Source organism: Rhinoraja longicauda, chromosome 20 (assembly GCF_053455715.1).
Source record: "Rhinoraja longicauda isolate Sanriku21f chromosome 20, sRhiLon1.1, whole genome shotgun sequence".
NCBI lineage: Eukaryota > Metazoa > Chordata > Chondrichthyes > Rajiformes > Arhynchobatidae > Rhinoraja > Rhinoraja longicauda.
In genome coordinates this window covers 28,942,244-28,960,993 of record NC_135972.1, presented here as the reverse complement: position 1 = coordinate 28,960,993, position 18,750 = coordinate 28,942,244, and the positions used below count along the sequence as shown (strand labels likewise).

The window sequence follows — 18,750 nt, the reverse complement described above, 5'->3', positions numbered from 1 at the left end:
ATTTGTAGTTAGGGCTGCGGAAATGCCAGCCATATAACACGGCTGTGCTGGTGTAAAATGCATCCTGAAGATGAGATAAAGTGCGAGGAGGGTGAAAGTCGGTGCAGGCCCGGTACGCGAGGTGCAGTGTAAATATGCACAGGGGTCGAGATCTTACTCTGCTCCCCAGCTCCTTGCTGTTGAGGCTGGGCCTGCTGGGTTTTTTTTAACGTTACTCGATTAGACCAGAAAGAGAGGGAGAGGGAGACTCAGTCAGAGCACAGACAAAAAAAAAATAGCCCCAGCAGCCGCCCAACATCCACACCGTCAGCCCGCCGCCTCCGCCGCGCTCGGCAAGGTTTTCATCGGCGAAGTTGTCGCCGACGCGCCAGGGACGGGGCTCGGGGGGCCTCCGGTCGAGGGAATGAAGAAAGAAAACGTTAAAACTTACCGCATGAATTATCTCCTAAAATAACTCCAAGATGGCTGTGTATTGCACCGGGGATGCTGGGTGCTGCCCTTTACCCTGTGACCTTTGGCCTCCCTCCTCTGACAACATGCACCGGGAGTAAGAAACGACGGCAGAAAAATCTTTCCGCCTCCCCAGGCCCCCTGACGGCGAGTACCACCTCCCTCCCCTCATTGGTTTCCAATTTCACATTTTAATTTGAAACGTTCATTTCAATGCCGCTCGCTCTCTCCTCATAGAGGGTTTTTTTTTTCCAACAGCACCCCGACATATTGCACTTGTTCTGAGGTGGAAGAAGCTGGAGCTGGTGAACTGATAACTCAACAGTGGGGAAAGTTGTTATAATCTTTACCTCAGACTCCCCCCCCCCCCCCCCCCCAGTTAGAATTATATATAATTATCACATAATTTCCAACATAGAAGTTAAGTTTAAGAAAATAACTGCAGATGCTGGTACAAATCGAAGGTATTTATTCACAAAATGCTGGAGTAACTCAGCAGGTCAGGCAGCATCTCAGGAGAGAAGGAATGGGCGACGTTTCGGGTCGAGACCCTTCTTCAGACCCTAGAACCTTCTTCAGGCTGAAGAAGGGTCTCGACCTGAAACGTCGCCCATTCCTCTCCCGAGATGCTGCCTGACCTGCTGAGTTACTCCAGCATTTTGTGAATAAATACCTAGAAGTTAAGTTTGTTCTCTATTATTTATTTTTGATACTCTTTAAAGATTTTTTGAATATTAATATGTAAAAGATTAATGAATATATTATTTCGTTCCAGAATGAATTGCTATTTATGGATGAATTTAATATTTGCTTATTTATTTGTGGGATCTGTAAGGTTGGTATAACTTCATAACTAAACATGATGTTAATCTTTAACATTTATTGATGTTAGTATGATTGTTAATATTGAAGTTAAACTAATTTTAAGTGGCTTAATGTAACAAATATTAAATGAAGAAGACTGGATGTTAGATAATTGAGGGATTTTGTTTTTTGTCATCAATTGTAAATGATGTTCAATGTAATCTAAATCCAAAGAAGTAATTACTGTACTGCTACATTTTTATTCTTTAAAATACTTGTAAAATATCTGTTTCTCCTCCTTTTTAAGTTGGAAACATTTATATTTCATTTTTTGACAGCGCTGTCTGTTAGCATTTATTTTGTAAATAACATGGATACCAAAGTAGAGGTGATGGGTGTACAGATCAAGATATTACAGAACACATAAGCTATAATAATTAATCAATTTACAAAAAAAAGTCTATTCAAATAAATGAATAGTTGGGATTGCATCATTCAGTATAATATATTGAACTTGATAACAATAGACAATAGGTGCAAGAGTAGGCCATTCGGCCCTTCGAGCCAGCACCACCATTCAATGTGATCATGACTGATCATTCTCAAGCAGTACCCCGTTCCTGCCTTCTCCCCATACCCTGACTCCGCTATCCTTAAGAGCTCTATCTGGCTCTCTCTTGAATGCATTCAGAGAATTGGCCTCCACTGCCTTCTGAGGCAGAGAATTCAACAGATTTACAACTCTCTGGCTGAAAAAGTTTTTCCTCATCTCCGTTCTAAATGGCCTACCCCTTATTCTTAAACTGTGGCCCCTGGTTCTGGACTCCCCCAACATTGGGAACATGTTTCCTGCCTCTAACGTGTCCAACCCCTCTCATCCGTCTAAATTCCAGTGTATACAAGCCTAGTCGCTCCAGTCTTTCAACCTATGACAGTTCCGCCATTCCGGGAATTAACCTAGTAAACCTATGTTGCACGCCCTCAATAGCAAGAATATCCTTCCTCAAATTTGGAGACCAAAACTGCACACAATACTCCAGGTGCGGTCTCACTAGGGCCCTGTACAACTGCAGAAGGACCTCTTTGCTCCTATACTCAACTCCTCTTGTTATGAAGGCCAACATTCCATTGGCTTTCTTCACTGCCTGCTGTACCTGCATGCTTCCTTTCAGTGACTGACGCACTAGGACACCCAGATCTCGTAAGTACTCTTTTCCTAACTTGACACCATTCAGATAATACTCTGCCTTCCTATTCTTACCACCAAAGTGGAAAACCTCACACTTATCCACATTAAACTGCATCTGCCATGCATCCGCCCACTCACACAACCTGTCCAGGTCACCCTGCAACCTCATAGCATCTTCCTCACAGTTCACACTACCACCCAGCTTTGTATCATCTGCAAATTTGCTAATGGTACTTTTAATCCCTTCATCCAAGTCATTAATGTATATTGTAAATAGCTGCAGTCCCAGCACCAAGCCTTGCGGTACCCCACTAGTCACTGCCTGCCATACAGAAAGGGACCCATTTATCCCTACTCTTTGCTTTCTGTCTGCCAACCAATTTTCTATCCATGTCAGTACCCTACCCCCAATACCATGTGCTCTAATTTTGCCCACTAACCTCCTATGTGGGACCTTGTCGAAGGCTTTCTGAAAGTCGAGGTACACCACATCCACCGGCTCCAGCCTGTCAATTTTCCTAGTTACATCCTCAAAAAATTCCAGAAGATTAGAAAAGCATGATTTCCCCTTCGTAAATCCATGCTGACACGGAACGATCCTGTTACTGCTATCCAAATGCTCCGCAATTTCATCTTTTATAATAGACTCCAGCATCTTCCCCACCACTGATGTCAGACTCACTGGTCTATAATTTCCCGTTTTCTCTCTCCCTCCTTTCTTAAAAAGTGGGATAACATTAGCTACCCTCCAATCCACAGGAACTGATCCTGAATCTATAGAACATTGGAAAATGATCACCAATGCGTCCACAATTTCTAGAGCCACCTCCTTTTTGTTTTATAATTCTATTTTTATTTTGATTTTCCAGTTCCATACATTCCGCAATGATACACATTCTCATTCACCTTAAACCCTCCTTAGTTAACAAATACTGCATATCCCAAAATAAAGCATACCACAGGTATTGGAAGCACTACAAGGATGGGTAATGACTTACTGGACATTTGATCATATCCAAAACTTAACTACACACAAAAACAAAAACAACTAAAACCAACATTTGGGGTATACCTCTACAATATTTCATCACTACTTCTGGAGCGGTATGAAATCAAGGAAAATGAGATAGGACACGGAAGTAGGATACAAAGATCCGCTTTAAACGAATGATGGCCGTACGGGCATGATGTACAACATCCATTTTTCCCACCTTTTCAAAAATATTCCCTCTTGCAATCTTAAAGCAAAGGTTATCCTTTCCATTATAAAAATATCATATACAATGTTAATCCAGTCATCCACATTAGGTTTTCCAGGTTTCAACCACTTCCTATTAATAGCTTTCCTGCTGGCAGCACTTAAGATCTGGAAAAGATACTTATCTTTAATAGAAGCATTTTGTACTGGTAAAGCACCAAAATATAAAAACTCAAATTTAAATGGAATATCCATATAAAAAACTTTTTGTAAAACTTTATGAATCTCCTGCCAAAATGGGATCACTGATACACAAGACCAAAATATGTGAAAATGGTTTGCCTCAAGGCACCCACATTGTCGCCAGCATGAAGAAAAATTTGTGTAATGCCTTTTTTGAACTGGTGTAATAAAAAACCTAATAAGGGTTTTCCAGCAAAACACCCGCCAAACATTTGAACTTGAAGTTTTCCATTGTACCTCACATAAGCTCTCCCAGGTTTCTTCCTTTAGAACCAGATTACCTTCCCTTTCCCATTTCTGTTTTACATACAGTGAGTTGCCTTTTCTCTGCCGTAAACCCTTGTATAATTTTGAGATGGTTTTCTGTTTTGAGCCCCCATGGTAAGCATCAATAAATACATTTAACAAAATATTATCCTATTTTCTGCACATTCCTTTTGTATTTGATCTATATAATGGCGAATTTGAAGGTATCTATAGAAATCATCATTATTTAAACCAAATTGCCTCTTCAGATTCTCAAAGCTGTTCATAGACCCCTTATGTAAAAATGTGCAATATGATGTCAAACCTTGAGAACTCCATCTTTTAAAACTAGTCTCCTGTCTTTTTGGTACAAAATCTGGATCAAACGTGCACCATCTCAAAACCTTCACAGCATCCCTCAGATGATTTTGGGTAACGACCTTATTCCATACCCTAAGTGATAATCGAATCCATGAGTTTCCCAAATTAATTAACATATTTGTTAACTCCTTATCTCCGATTGCAGCCTGAATCGGAAATTCCTCTGTTATAGCAATCTCAATCTCCTTCCATCTAGCACAATAGTCGGGGTTGCACCAATAAATTAATGTTGTCAGCTGAGCAGCTGCATAATAGTCTTTCAAGCACGGGAGTGCAACCCCACCTTTATTTTTGGTCAGTTGTAACCCCTGGTATCTGATTCTTGGTTTTTGTCCCTGCCAAATATACCTCGAGATATGTTTATCCCATTCTTGAAATTGTTGGTCTGATATATCTAGTGGAAGTGATTGAAAGAGATACAACAGCCTCGGTAACATAACCATTTTGACCGATTCAATACGAGATCCAAAATTAAGATAAGGTATTAGGTCCCACCTCCTAATGTCTTCCCTGATCTTATTGTTCAATGGGAGGTAGTTAAGCAAGTGCAGTTTAGTCAGATCTATTGGAATGTTTATTCCCAGAATAGAGCCACCTCCTTAAGTACCCTGGGATACAGACCATCACGCCCTGGGGATTTATCATCCTTCAGTCCCATCAGTCTACTCAACACCATTTCCTGCCTAATGTGAATTTCCTTCAGTTCCTCCATCACCCTAGGATCTCTGGCCACTAGAACATCTGGGAGATTGTATCTTCCTTAGTGAAGACAGATCCAAAGTACCAGTTCAACTCGTCTGCCATTTCCTTGTTCCCCATAGTAAATTCCCCTGCTTTTTCCCTCTTCACATACCTAAAAAAGCTTTTACTATCCTCCTTTATATTATTGGCTAGTTTACACTCATACCTCATCTTTTCTCCCCGTATTGCCTTTTTAGTTAACTGTTGCTCTTTAAAAGAGTCCCAATCCTCAGGTTCATTACACAACACTAAATCCAGAATTGCCTTCTCCCTGGTAGGCTCCAGTACAAGCTGTTCTAAGAATCCATCTCGGAGGCACTCCACAAACTCCCTTTCCTGGGGTCCATTACCAACCTGATTTTCCCAGTCTACCTGCATGTTGAAATCTCCCATAACCACCATAGCATTACATTTGCGACATGCCAATTTTAGCTCTTGATTCAACTTGCACCTATGTCGAGGCTACTGTTTGGGGGCCTGTAGATAACTCCCATTAGGGTATTTTTACCCTTACAATTCCTCATTTCTATCTATACTGATTCTACATCTCCTGATTCTATGTCACCCCTTGCAAGGGAGTGAATATCATTCCTTACCAACAGAGCGACCCCACCCCCTCTGCCCACCTGTCTGTCTTTTCTATACGTTGTGTACCCCTGAATATTCAGTTCCCAGCCCATGTCCTCTTGTAGCCATGTCTCTGTAATTCCCACAACATCATACTTACCAATGTCTAACTGAGCCTCAAGCTCATCCACTTTATTTTTTATACTTCGCGCATTTAAATACAACACTTTAACTTTGCTATTCACCTCCCCTCTCACACCGGTCACAATTGGCCCTGACCTAACTCTCTTACCCGATCTAAAACTTCCATTCCCATTTATTCGAGAGTCCTTTGCAATTTATCCTGTATTCGTTTCCCCTTTAACTCCATCTTCATATTCCCAATTTGTCAACCCCTCCCCCCCACTACTTAGTTTAAACCCACACGTGTAGCACTAGCAAACCTGCCTGCCAGAATGTTGGTCCCCCTGCTGTTAAGATGTAACCCGTCCCTTTTGTACAGGTCACCCCTACCCCAGAAGAGATCCCAGTGGTCTGGAAATCTAAATCCCTGCTCCCTGCACCAGCCCCTCAGCCATACATTCATATCCCCGATCTCTCTGTTCCTGCCCTCACCAGCACGAGGTACAGGTAGCAGTCCAGAGATAACCACCCTCGACGTCCTACTTCTCAGTCTTCTTCCTAACTCTCTAAACTCATTTTGCAGTATCTCCTTCCTCTTCCTCCCGACGTCGTTCGTGCCCACGTGCACAACTACTTCCGGTTGATCGCCTTCCCTCGCTAGGATGTTCTGAAGCCGGTCCGTGATGTCTTGAACCCTGGCACCAGGGAGGCAACAGACCATCCTCAGGTCCCGCCTGCCGCCACAGAATCTACTGTCCGTACCTCTGGCAATGGAGTCACCCACTACTATGGCTCTTCCCGACTTCGATCTCCCCGGTCGAGTCTCCTTGCCTGGATTAGAGCCACCAACCTGTCCGCCGCTCGGACTGGAAGTGTCTAACATCATGGAACATTATAAACATGGTAAAACTATCCCAAGATTGTCAGCAAAGTTTGATGTTAAGACACCATGTGCAGACTATTAAAAAACTTGGTCAAAGATTTGAAGAAGTTTCTTAAAGGAAGAAAGAGAGATTTTGAACTCTGAAGCCACTGAAATGCAACTTTAGTCTGCAATGCCAGCTATAAAGGAAATATAGGTACTAACAAACTTTTTAGAAAGATGCAAAAATCCACACTGATTTGGTAAAAATTCTTCAACCACAGGGAGGAGGAGATAACAGGCAGACCCTTTTGCAGATAGTACATTCAGAATCTAATTTCTTGTCATAATTATAATATCTCTAAGATCTAACGTATCTTCTTCCCAGATGTGGAGGATTTTGGATCAAAAAATAAAGAGAAAATGAGGAGAAACCATTTAACACAGAGGGTTGTAAATAACTGAAATGAGCTATATCTGAATGATAGTCAAAGCAGATTGCACAGGATCTTAAATGTTTTCTAGAAATATTAATTTGTAAAAAAAAAGAAAACTGGAGTGTGTAACTGCATGGGTTATTGTTTTCAAACCACCAGCTACAAAACAATCACTAAGTCACTGCTTTAAGTTTGGTTTAAGCTTTTCGGGTCATTCTGGGTCAAGACCCATCTTCCAACCTTTAAGCTGCTTTAAGCTTGGAAGAAGGGTCTCGACCCGAAATGTCACCCATTCCGTCTCTCCAGAGATGCTGCCTGTCCCGCTGTTACTCCAGCATTTAGTGTCTACCTTTGATTTAAACCAGCATCTGCAGTTCTTTCCTACACCGCTGCTTTATGTGTCTATTCTAATTTAATGTTGTCTTTCCATTCATTGCTAACTTTGGTTTCTTTCATCAAGCTGAGGAATGCTGACTTTGAAATGTAGAACATTTTCTTACTTGAATGATTCATGTAAGTGCACAATAACAAATTGTGTTCATTGTAGGCATCCTTCTTTCCAGATTCCCAGAAGAAAATTGTGAGCTCTATCTAAATGATAAAGTACTTTTTGTCCATAACTTCCCTGAAAGTGGCATCACAGGTGGAGAAGTTGGTGAAGAAGACTTTTGGCATGCTGATCTTCAAAGTAAGCACATGTGATTAGATGTTGTATCACTGTGGCAGTTGTACATGATGTTGGTGAGGCTGCACTTGAAGTATTGTATTCAGCTCTGGTCACCGTGCTTCAGGGAAGATGTCATTAAGTGGGAAAGAGTGCCGAAAATATTTATGAGGATGTTGCGAGGACTTGAGGGACTGAATTATAGGGAGAGGTTGGGCAGGCTAGGACTTTATTCCTTGAAGCATTGGAGAACCTCCAGACCGTGAGATGTAATCTTGTCGAGGAGTATAACATCATGAGGGGAATCGATAGGGCGAATGCACACAGTCTTTTTTGCAGGTTTGGAGAATCAAAAACTGGAGGGCATAGATTAAGGTGAGAGGGAAAAGACTTAATGGGAATTTGAGGGGCAACCTTTTCACATAGAGGATGTTACATATATGCAATGAGCTGCCAAAAGAAATGGTCAAGGCAGACGCAATAAAAACATTGAAAAGCCATTTGGAGAGCTCATTTAAAATATATTTTGGCAGGTACCTGAATAGAAAAGGTTGAGAGATGATCAGCATATTTCTCTGCTCTTTGACTCTATGATTCTAACTTCTGTTGTACAGTATTTGTTTCCTTGTATTTCTTAGCATTAATAATACCTCTGCAGCTCAGCTTATAAAAGTGTATGCCATTAGTTAGTCTTGTATATTTAGTTTTATTTTGTGTGTGGCATGCAGCCGAAAGAACAAGGTCATAGAATTGCAGTAGAGAATATCAGATAATGCCAGAGATGTTGATTGGCAGCAATGATCCAGTCACTAAAAAGTTACTTGTACTTGCATTGACAAGACTTCATTTTCTGTGGCAAATTTAGTTGTATCTATCCACCAAACAAATGTAGCAATTTTATGATATTCAGTACATTTCAATAGCAAAGTTGTTACATGTCTAAAATATAAATCTAATAGAAGAATGATGCCAACAGTAACTTTTGGATATCTTGGATTTAACGATGCATCCATCCTATGACTGAAATTACAGAACCATTTATTACATCAGTATGCAGAGCATAGTCAGTGTCACAGCCATTTTGAGAGCATAACTTAAACCATTATCTATGATTTATATACTAGCACTCTTTCTGGGCGGCACAGTGGTTCAGTGGTAGAGCTGCTGCCTCACAGCACCTTGGATGCTGTCTGAATGGAGTTTACACGTTCTCCCTGATCGATAGTCAGCCTGGGCCAAAGGGCCTGTTTCCATGCTGTATCTCTAAACTCTAAGCTAAACCTATCTTTGGTTTGGGGGTGGGGTTGGGGTGGAAGCCATCAGGATCACTGATCTTACAAGCATTCCCTACCACATTTAAAATGACTGACAGAAACAAAATAAACAAATCAGTATGCTTGAAGTAGTTTGGCTATTCCTACGCAGTAATACAGATGGGACCAAAGCTTGGAATATTTATGGCAAGTTAGGTTTAGGATAGGATTCTAATTATTGCTGGATCCCTGTGTTGTTCTTTAACTTCAGTCACTGGTCATCTTTGCAAAGCCAAAAAAAAAGTGCTATGTATTTTATCACAATGTCATTGTTGCATGTTTTCAATGAATAAGCTGCAGCAAACTACAAACAGATTGTATCTCGAAAAACCTTGTACTGTAGTGCTACAAGACAGAAATTGATTGAGGTCTTCAGATGAAGTCATAAACAACAAAGGTTGACCAGTTTACAATTGAAACGGAAGATATGTGTGTATTTTTTTAAATCTAAGATCTCTCCTTTGCTAGCTAGTGAGCACAGCACGTCTTACCGCTTCATGTTTTCACAGCACCATCTTAAAATTCGCTGACGATACCACTGTGGCTGGGCAAATAACAGGTAATGATGAGTCAGAGTACAGGGGAGGGATTGATAATCTGATTGAATGGTGCCAGAACAACAATTTTGTTCTCAAAATCAGCAAGACCAAAGAGCTTGATTGTTCACTTGAGGAGAGAAAACCCAGGGATCCACAAACCTTTTGATGTTGACTGGATGGCAATGGAGAGAGTCAACAGCTTCAAGTTCCTATGTGTGCATAGATCTTTCCTGGGCCCAGCACATTGACGCATTCACAAAGAATGCTCATGGACCACTGCTTCATGAGATGATTGGGGAGGTTTGAATGAATCTCTATTGAACTTCTACAGGTATATAGTGGAGGTATATACAGGAATACACTGATGGATTGCATAGTTCAGTTGCCCAAATGCCCAGGGATAAAGGAGGCTGCGGAGAGTGGTAGTCTGAGGAAGGGTCTCGACCCAAAATGTCACCTATTCCTTTTCTCCAGAGATGCTGCCTGACCCCCTGAGTTACTCCAGCATTTGGTAGACAGGTCTTTCACAGGTATTGAACTTCGCAACTATCAACTTCTATGGATTGTCTTTGGTTGCACAATGGATGTCGGGTTTCTCTGCACTAATATTATAAATATTAGTTTATTGATTTTTTAAAATTATAATCTGTTTTTTAAATATTTATGGCAAAAGGACACAGTTGGTAGAGTTGCTGCCTCAAAGTGGCAGAGACCCGGATTCAATTGTGGCATCGGGTAGAATTTGCATGTTCTCCCTATGACTGCATGGGTTTGCTCCAGATGCTCAAGTTTTCTCCCACATCCTAAAGACGTGTGGGTCCGTAGGTTAATTTGCCTTTGTAAATTGCCACAAGTATTAGGGAGTGGATGAAAAACTGGGATAACGTAGAACTAGTGTGAACAAGTGATCTATAGTCGGTGTGGACTCCATGCGGTATCTCTAAACTAAATTAACAATTTATGGTATGTGTAGGAAGGAACTGCAGATGCTGGTTTAAACCAAAGATAGACACAAAAAGCTGGAGTAACTCAGTGGGTCAGACAGCATCTCTGGAGAAAAGAAATAGGTGATATTTCGGGTTGATACCCTTCTTCAGACTGAGAGTCAGGGGGAAGGGAAATGAGAGATTTAGACGGTGATGTAGAGAGATACAGAACAAATGAATGAAAGATATGCAAAAGAATAACCATGATAAAGGAAACAGGCCATTGTTAGATGTGTGCTAGGTGAAAACTAGTACAGGCAATGAGATTCAACAAGACAACTTTGAAGCTGGTACGACTTGGGTAGGGGAAGGATGGAGAGAGAGGGGATGCAAGGGTAACTTGAAGTTAGAGAAATCAAAGTCATTCCACTGGGTTGTAAGCTGCCCAAGCATAGAAACATAGAAAATAGGTGCAGGAGTTGGACATTCAGCCCTTCGTGCCTGCACCGCCATTCAATATGATCATTGCTGATCATCCAGCTCAGTAACCTGTACCTGCCTTCTCTCCATACCCCCTGATCCCTTTAGCAAAAAGGGCCACATCTAACTCCCTCTTAAATATAGCCAATGAACTGGCCTCAACTACCTTCTGTGGCAGAGAATTCCACGGACACACCACTCTCTGTGTGAAGAAATGTTTTCTCATCTCGGTCCTAAAAGACTTCCCCCTTATCCTTAAGCTGTGACCCCTGGTTCTGGACTCCCCCAACATCGGGAACAATCTTCCCGCATCTAGCCTCTCCAACCCCTTAAGAATTTTATTTGTTTCTATAAGATCCCCCCTCAGTCTTCTAAATTCCAGTGAGTACAAGCCTAGTCTATCCAGTCTTTCTTCATATGAAAGTCCCGCCATCCCAGGGATCTATCTAGTGAACCTTCTCTGTACTCCCTCTAAGGCAAGAACGTCTTTCCTCAGATTAGGAGACCAAAACTGCACACAATACTCCAGGTGCGGTCTCACCAAGGCCCTGTACAACTGCAGTAGAACCTCCCTGCTCCTAAACTCAAATCCTCTTGCTATGAATGCCAACAAACCATTCGCTTTCTTCACTGCTGCACCTGCACGCTTGCTTTCAATGACTGGTGCACCATGACACCCAGGTCACGTTACATCACCCCTTCTCCTAATCGTTCACCATTCAGGTAATACTCTGCTTTCCTGTTCTTGCCGCCAAAGTGGATAACCTCACATTTATCCACATTATATTGCATCTGCCATGCATTTGCCCACTCGCCTAATCTATCCAAGTCACTCTGCAGCCTCCTAGCATCCTCCTTGCAGCTAACACTGCCACCCAGCTTCATGTCATCCGCAAACTTAGAGATGTTGCAAAATATGAGATGCTGTTCTTCCAATTTGCATCTGGCCTCACTCTGACAATGGAGAAGGCCTAGGAAGGAAAGGTCAGTGTGGGAATGGGAAGGAGAATTAAAGTGTTTGGCAACCGGGAGATCAGGTAGGTGCACACGGACTGAGTGATGGTATTCCACTTTTGGTCTAGCCGACGTATAAAAGTCTACACCTTGAACAATGTATACAGTAGATGAGGTTGGAGGACGTACAAGTGAACCTGTGCCTAACATGAAAGGACTGTTGGGGTCCTAGGACAGAGTCGAAGGAGGAGACATCTCCTGTGGTTGCAGAGGAAGGTACTTGGGGAGGGGGTAGTTACGTGGGAATGGATGTTAACCAGAGAGTTGCGAAGGGAACTGTGCGTAAGGCGGAAAGGGGTGGAGATGGGATGTGACTAGTGGTAGGATCCCATTAGAGGTGGCAAAATTGTCGGAGGATTATGTGTTGTATGCGACAGCCGATGGGGTGAAAGATAAGGACTACGGGGACTCTGACCCTGTTGCGACTAGGGGGAGGGGGAGCAAGAGCAGAGCTGCGGGGTACCGAGGAGACACGTATGATGGAAGAGGGGAACCCCCATTCCCTAAAGAATGAGGACATCCTGGTATGGAACACCTCATCTTGGGCGCAGATGCAGTGTAGATAGAGGAATTGGGAGTAGGGGATAGAGTCTTTGCAGGAAGCAGGGTGGGAAGAAGTATAGTCTAGATAGTTGTGGGAGTCAGTAGGTTTATAAAAGATGTCAGTCAATAGTCTATCTCCTATGATGGAAACAATTTCTGGGCCTGTTGCTGTTGCAAGTAAGAATTTCATTGCTCTGTTGCCAGTACATATGACAACTATACACTCTTGACACTTGACATATTTGCTCTCAAATAGAAAAGTCTGTTCTAGAAAATGATTGAAAGTCGATCACTTTTTGTGACCTGCACGTAAATATAAACATCAAGTTTCCCCCAGTGGAAGATAGGAATAAAGTTCTTAAGTTTTTAGTGAAGGCACAATAGCCAATGGTCATTTATTTTTATGGATATCAATTTTATTCCAAAATTTTGTCAGTCTATTCAAGGTTTTAAAATGGTACACTGGAAGTTTCACTTACTTTTTATAAATTGCTAGCCCAGTAATAAATTCTTTCTGCAACTCTGCACCTACAAGACAAAATGCTCAATAACATTCTAGGCTTTAATTATTAAGAGCAAGAATAATTAAATAGTAACAATTCATACCTCATTGTTAAAATGTTTTAACTTTAATTCCCAAGATGAAGGTTTTGTTGACTAGGTGGAAATAGTGATTTAGGAAGAGGCATCTTGAAATACTGAGAGGTTTATTAAGCCTCTTCAGATGGTGGTGAAGAATCAACTATATTAGTGTAGGGCAGCAGCCACAGAGAGGTGTAAATGTGTCTTGTCAGCTGGTTAGTCTGCATTTTCTCAATGCATTTTTTAATAATATAGGAATTGTGATATTACACCAACTGTATTAAATGTAGTAGTTTAATTCAATTTAGAATTATAAAATTGTGTTCTTAGTCAGATCACTTTAACATAATTCAATAATGTTCTTCTCTGAACTGAGCAAAGCTACCTGCTTTCAATTTGTAAATTAACAGAAAAATTGTTCATTTGTTTAAGTTTATATTTTGCTCACGATAAATGTAAAAATGTGCAATGCTGCTGATCTCATAACAGTTTAAGTGATATATGAAAACGTTCTCCCTTCTTTTGCAATTGCTTACTACTTGCTTTTTATTTATTATTTTCTGATTTCAGCAAAACATTTCATTGACCTATGTTGTGCAATTAACATATTCCAATCTTTGGAAGCTTCCATAAATGGTCTTTGAAATATATCTATTCTCAAAGATTATCATTTTCTCCATTACTACATTTTCTAACTTTTAAAAATGTCAAGAGCCTTAACTTTTCCTTTAGATATTAAAAATCAAAAACCTTCTCAAAGAAATACCCATCAATCTCACTAACTGGCTAACGCATGCTATTTCCATACAAGATCTGCCTTCTATTCTCAATATAATTTTCAGATTGTAGTCTGCATGATAGTCATAGAGTGATACAGAGTGGAAACAGGCCCTTCAGCCCAACTTGCCCACACTGGCCAATATGTCCCAGCTACACTAGTCCCACCTACCCGCGTTTGGTCTATATCCCTCCATTTTGGATGACCAGCCATGATCATATTGAATGGAGGTGCTGGCTCAAAGGGCCGAATGGCCTACTCCTACACCTGTTTTCGATGTTTCTAAACCTGTCCTATCCATGTACCTGTCTAACTGTTTCTTAAACGTTGGGATAGTCCCAGCCTCAACTACCTCCTTTAGTTTAGAGATACAGCACGGAAACAGGCCCTTTGGCCCACGCCTCCCAGTGATCCCCGCACATTAACACTATCCTACACCCACTAGGGACAATTTTTATATTTTACATTTACCAAGCCAATTTACCTACAAACGTCTTTGGAGTGTGGGAGGAAACCGGAGCCTCTGGAGAAAACCCATGCAGGCCACGGGGAGAACGTACAAACTCCGTACAGACAGCACCCGGAGTCGGGATCGAACCCAGGTCTCCTGGCGCTGTATTCACTGTAAGGCAGCAACTCTACTGCTGCGCCACCACACCGTCCTCTGGCAGCTTGTTCCATACATGCACCACTCTTTGTGTGAAAACATTACCCCTCAGATTCCTATGAAATCTTTCCCCCTTCACCTTAAACCTATGTCCTCTGGTCCTTGATTCACCTATTCTGGGCAAGAGACTCTGTGCATCTACCCAATCTATTCCTTTCATGATTTTATACACCTCTTTTAGATCACCCCTCATCCTTCTGCACTCCAAGGAATAGAGTGCAAGCCTACTCAATCTCTCCCTATAGCTCAGTCCCTCTAGTTCTGGCAACATCCTTGTAAATCTTCTCTATACCCTTAAATAGACACAAAATGCTGGAGTAACTCAGCGGGGTAGGCAGCATCGCTGGAGAGAAGGAATGCTGCCTGCCCCGCTGAGTTACTCCAGCATTTTGTGTCTATCTTCAGTTTAAACCAGCATCTGCAGTTCCATCTTACACACTTCTCTGTACCCTTTCCAACTTAACAACATCTTTCCTATAACATGGTACCCAAAACTGAACACAATACTCTAAATACAGCATCACCAATGTCTAATACCACTGCAACTAGCAATTAATATAATCAAGATGATGGGATGTTCTTGTTTATCAAAATTAAGATGTGAAACTTGGAGGCCAAACAGAGAACCAAAAACGAATTCCTAGGCCAAGATTTACTGCAACCCACTTCCAGATTTTCTTTTCACAACACAGTAGTAACAATAAATATTCTACCTTGACATTTTCCACCATTTCTGGCAATCAATTCCATCAGAGCTTAATAATGAATTCTTTATGCGATTAAACTTAATGATTACATGCAAATAAAGGAAGCATGGTCCTCCATCATTATCCTTGTCTGTGATTGTCTCATAATTAGGTGATTAGCAAAACTGGGCTGAAGGCAAAAAGTTAAGTAACCTATACAAGGTCTTTTAGAAGGTGACCACATATTTAGGATTATACAACGTCCTTCTCATCTTCTCATTTTACTCTTGTTGAAATGTCTCCTACAAACCCTACAAATGCTATGTCTCTGAAATGAAAAACTTTGATTGAAATAGCTTCTGTCATGACCACATATTTCGTTTAGTTTATTATTGTCATGTGTACTGAGGTACAGTGAAATGCTTTTTGGTTGCATGCTATCCAGTCAGTGAAAAGACTGTACATGAATTCCAATCAAGCCATCCAGTGTACAGATACAGGATAAAGGGAATAACATTTAGTGCAAGATAAAGTCCAGTAAAGTCTGATTAAAGATATTTCAAAGGTCTCCAATGCAATAGATGGTAGATCAGAACCGCTCTCTAGTTGGTGATAGGATTGTTCAGTTGCCTAATAATAGCTGGGAAGAAACTCCTTTAATCTGTAGGTGTGCATTTTCAAACGTCTGTACCTCCTGCCTGATAGTAGATGGGAGAAGAGGAAGTGACCCGGGTGAGACTGCTTGATTAGGCTGGTGGCCTTGCTGAGGCAGTGTGAAATGTAGATGAAGTCAGTGGAAGGAAGGTTGGTTTGTGTGATGGTCTGGGAGCATCGACAACTCTGCAATTTCTTGCAGTCTTGGATAGTGCTGTTGGTCTGCCTTGCAGGACATTTTTTTCGCAGCACCTTGCATATATATATGTGCAACGAGCTGCAAACCTGAGCCAAATGTCACTTAAAAGGAGAGAATCACTTCACAATTGCAGACATCAAAGGCTGCAGCTGCTACATAGTTGCTTTACAGAAATTAGAACTGGTCAATCAACAATGAAGGTCTTGCACCTTCTGATGTTGATTTGGAAATGTTTATGGAAGAAATGTAGCAAAGTTGAGAGCAGGAGTAAGGATTATGTAATAAAGTAAGTATAAAAATTGGGAACTGTTTGTAATAAAATTTGGAAAGTTAAATCATGAAACAATCATTGAAAACAATATTGCCCTGCATAATGCATTCACAGCCACAAAAGCTGTGTAGAAACTTTGCCCGTGCGAGCTCTTGCATCTTTCGGCACCTCAATGCAACATTAGTTACATTGCAAGAAAACGTGAAACAAACCTACACAGTACTCTCACTACCTGCACTAGTACCCCAACAGGGAAATCAATTGGCCGATCATCAGTGCTTTTCTCTGCTATTCAAGGCATGAAATAGAGTAGAGCTCCATTTTAATTTGCACTGACCTTTTTTTAATGTATTAAAGCTTGAGAATGTCAAGACAGTTTGCCAGATTAAAGTTAAAGGTTTTCCTGAAACTCAAGGCTGCTGCAAGCATCCTTCCTCTCCTTAAACTTAGTTTTTTACTATATCTCCATACAGTTGACAATAATAAACCAATATATTCTCAAATACAATCCAGCACACTGCCATGCCACAGTTTCTATAACTGAACAAACTTTATTTGAAAATGTATATTACGTCCAGGATTTTAAGATGCATTCAGTTTTTGTTCTGTGCTACGAAATGCCAGCCAAGATGTAGAATTCAGTTCTTTGTTGCCTTTTATTCAAACAGTGTCTCTTTCATTAGAAAAAAATAGAATGGAATATTTTCAATTAAACTAGAATTTGTAACCCGAGTTAGGTTCAGATCTTCTCTCCAAAAGGTTTTGTCATTTTCTTCTTCCAATCTCTGGAATCTCTTATTTCCTCTGCCGTTGGCTGCAGATAATTTCTTACACCTCTATTTATTCCGTTTGTCCATCCTTTTTAAGTGGCAGAGTTATTACATCTCCAGTCGTCTAGGATGAAATTTTTAAGAACTTAGAGGGATTGGGTTGCATGATGTCCCCAGTTTCCCTTGTCATTTGAACTGCTGTTTCCAATGTATTGTGTTTGATAATGTTCCCGATGTCAACATGAACCTAGAACAGTACAACACAATAACAGGCCATGCAGCCCACAAGGTCTGTGCGAACATGACACCAAGACCAACTCTTATCTGCCTGCACATAATTCATATCCCTCCATATCCATATACCTATCCAAAAATCTATTAAATGCCACTATGGTATCTGCCTCAACCATCACACCTGGCAGCACATTCCAGGCACTCACACACTCTGTTAAAAAAAAACTTGCCCCACAATCTCCTTTAAACTTTGCCCCTCTCACATTAAACCAATGCCCTCTAGTATTTACGAAAAAATTCTGACAGTCTATTCTATCTATGACTCAAAATTTTATAAAAATGGACAGGCACAATTTCAATATTAACTTCGAGATTTGAGGTAGAGTCAGACAGATATGATAAAATTGTCCCTTGTCACTTCTGTGAAAGGACCCACCATGAGACAATTTTGTATAAGTTGCATAAGTCCAAATTTACCTTTTCCCTTTCCGAGCCGGCCCCTACTCATCCCCCGGAGACCGGGAGGATGGAGACAACAACGATGGATGCGACGGGCGAGGAGCAAGGCCAGTAGGAAAGGAAAGCGGAGTCTGGAATACCGGGTCTTCAAGGGCGGCTGCAGGAGGCACCCCGGGGCACAATGGTGGATAGGCGAGAAGAGTGACGTTGTGTCCAAGGAAGGCAATGGCTGGAGGTCCGCAGCAGCCTGCGGCTTGCCTGGATCAGAAGAACCAGAGTGCAGACTGGACTTTTAAAAATTGCGCCAAAACATGGCACCTCTTGCATGTGGCTTCAGTAGACTATTTCTGTGCACTTGCCAATCAAGGATGTGCTTACTTAAAGGAATGTTGTACTGAACTGTCTGTAAGAAAATAATTTCACTGTGTTTGCACATGTTACAATAAAAGTACCATTGGACCATTGTAATTTTATATTCCCTCCTGCATGATAAGCACCTCAGTAAATGAAAGGATTACTACCAGTTCAGAATTATCTCCTCCTTTAGATGTATGATTTTAAATATGATTAAATATCTCCTCCTAGCTATCAGGTAATTAGGGAAATTTCAACATATCTCCAAATGCGACCAAATTAGCTTGATGTTTCAATTAACAAATATCATCTTTAAAATCCCTGTTGGTGTATTTGATGCAATTTAGCTGATATCTAGCAAGTGTTTTCTTCTGTG

The 18,750-nt window shown here is 41.2% G+C and overlaps 2 protein-coding genes across 6 annotated transcripts in view; one reads left to right on the top strand and one right to left on the bottom strand.

Annotated features, from left to right (window-relative positions):
* The window catches only part of cnot2 (CCR4-NOT transcription complex, subunit 2), a 107,660-nt gene extending 107,151 nt beyond the window's left edge, over window positions 1-509 (bottom strand). For 3 of the 5 annotated variants that reach the window (XM_078417326.1, XM_078417329.1, XM_078417328.1), the window contains exon 1: window positions 431-508. The gene's annotated coding sequence lies outside the window, so the exon portion shown is untranslated. Of the gene's footprint in view, window positions 1-430 lie in introns of all 5 variants that reach the window. The other 2 variants (XM_078417330.1, XM_078417327.1) reach the window with 2 other exon arrangements.
* LOC144603694 (uncharacterized) lies at window positions 97-18,463 on the top strand. The gene is made up of 4 exons (XM_078417331.1): window positions 97-121; window positions 1,226-1,285; window positions 7,805-7,929; window positions 18,055-18,463. The coding sequence occupies exons 2-4, from the start codon at window positions 1,227-1,229 to the stop codon at window positions 18,210-18,212; spliced, it is 342 nt and encodes a 113-aa protein (XP_078273457.1). The 5' UTR covers window positions 97-121; window position 1,226; the 3' UTR covers window positions 18,213-18,463.
* Window positions 18,464-18,750: the final 287 nt, after the last annotated feature.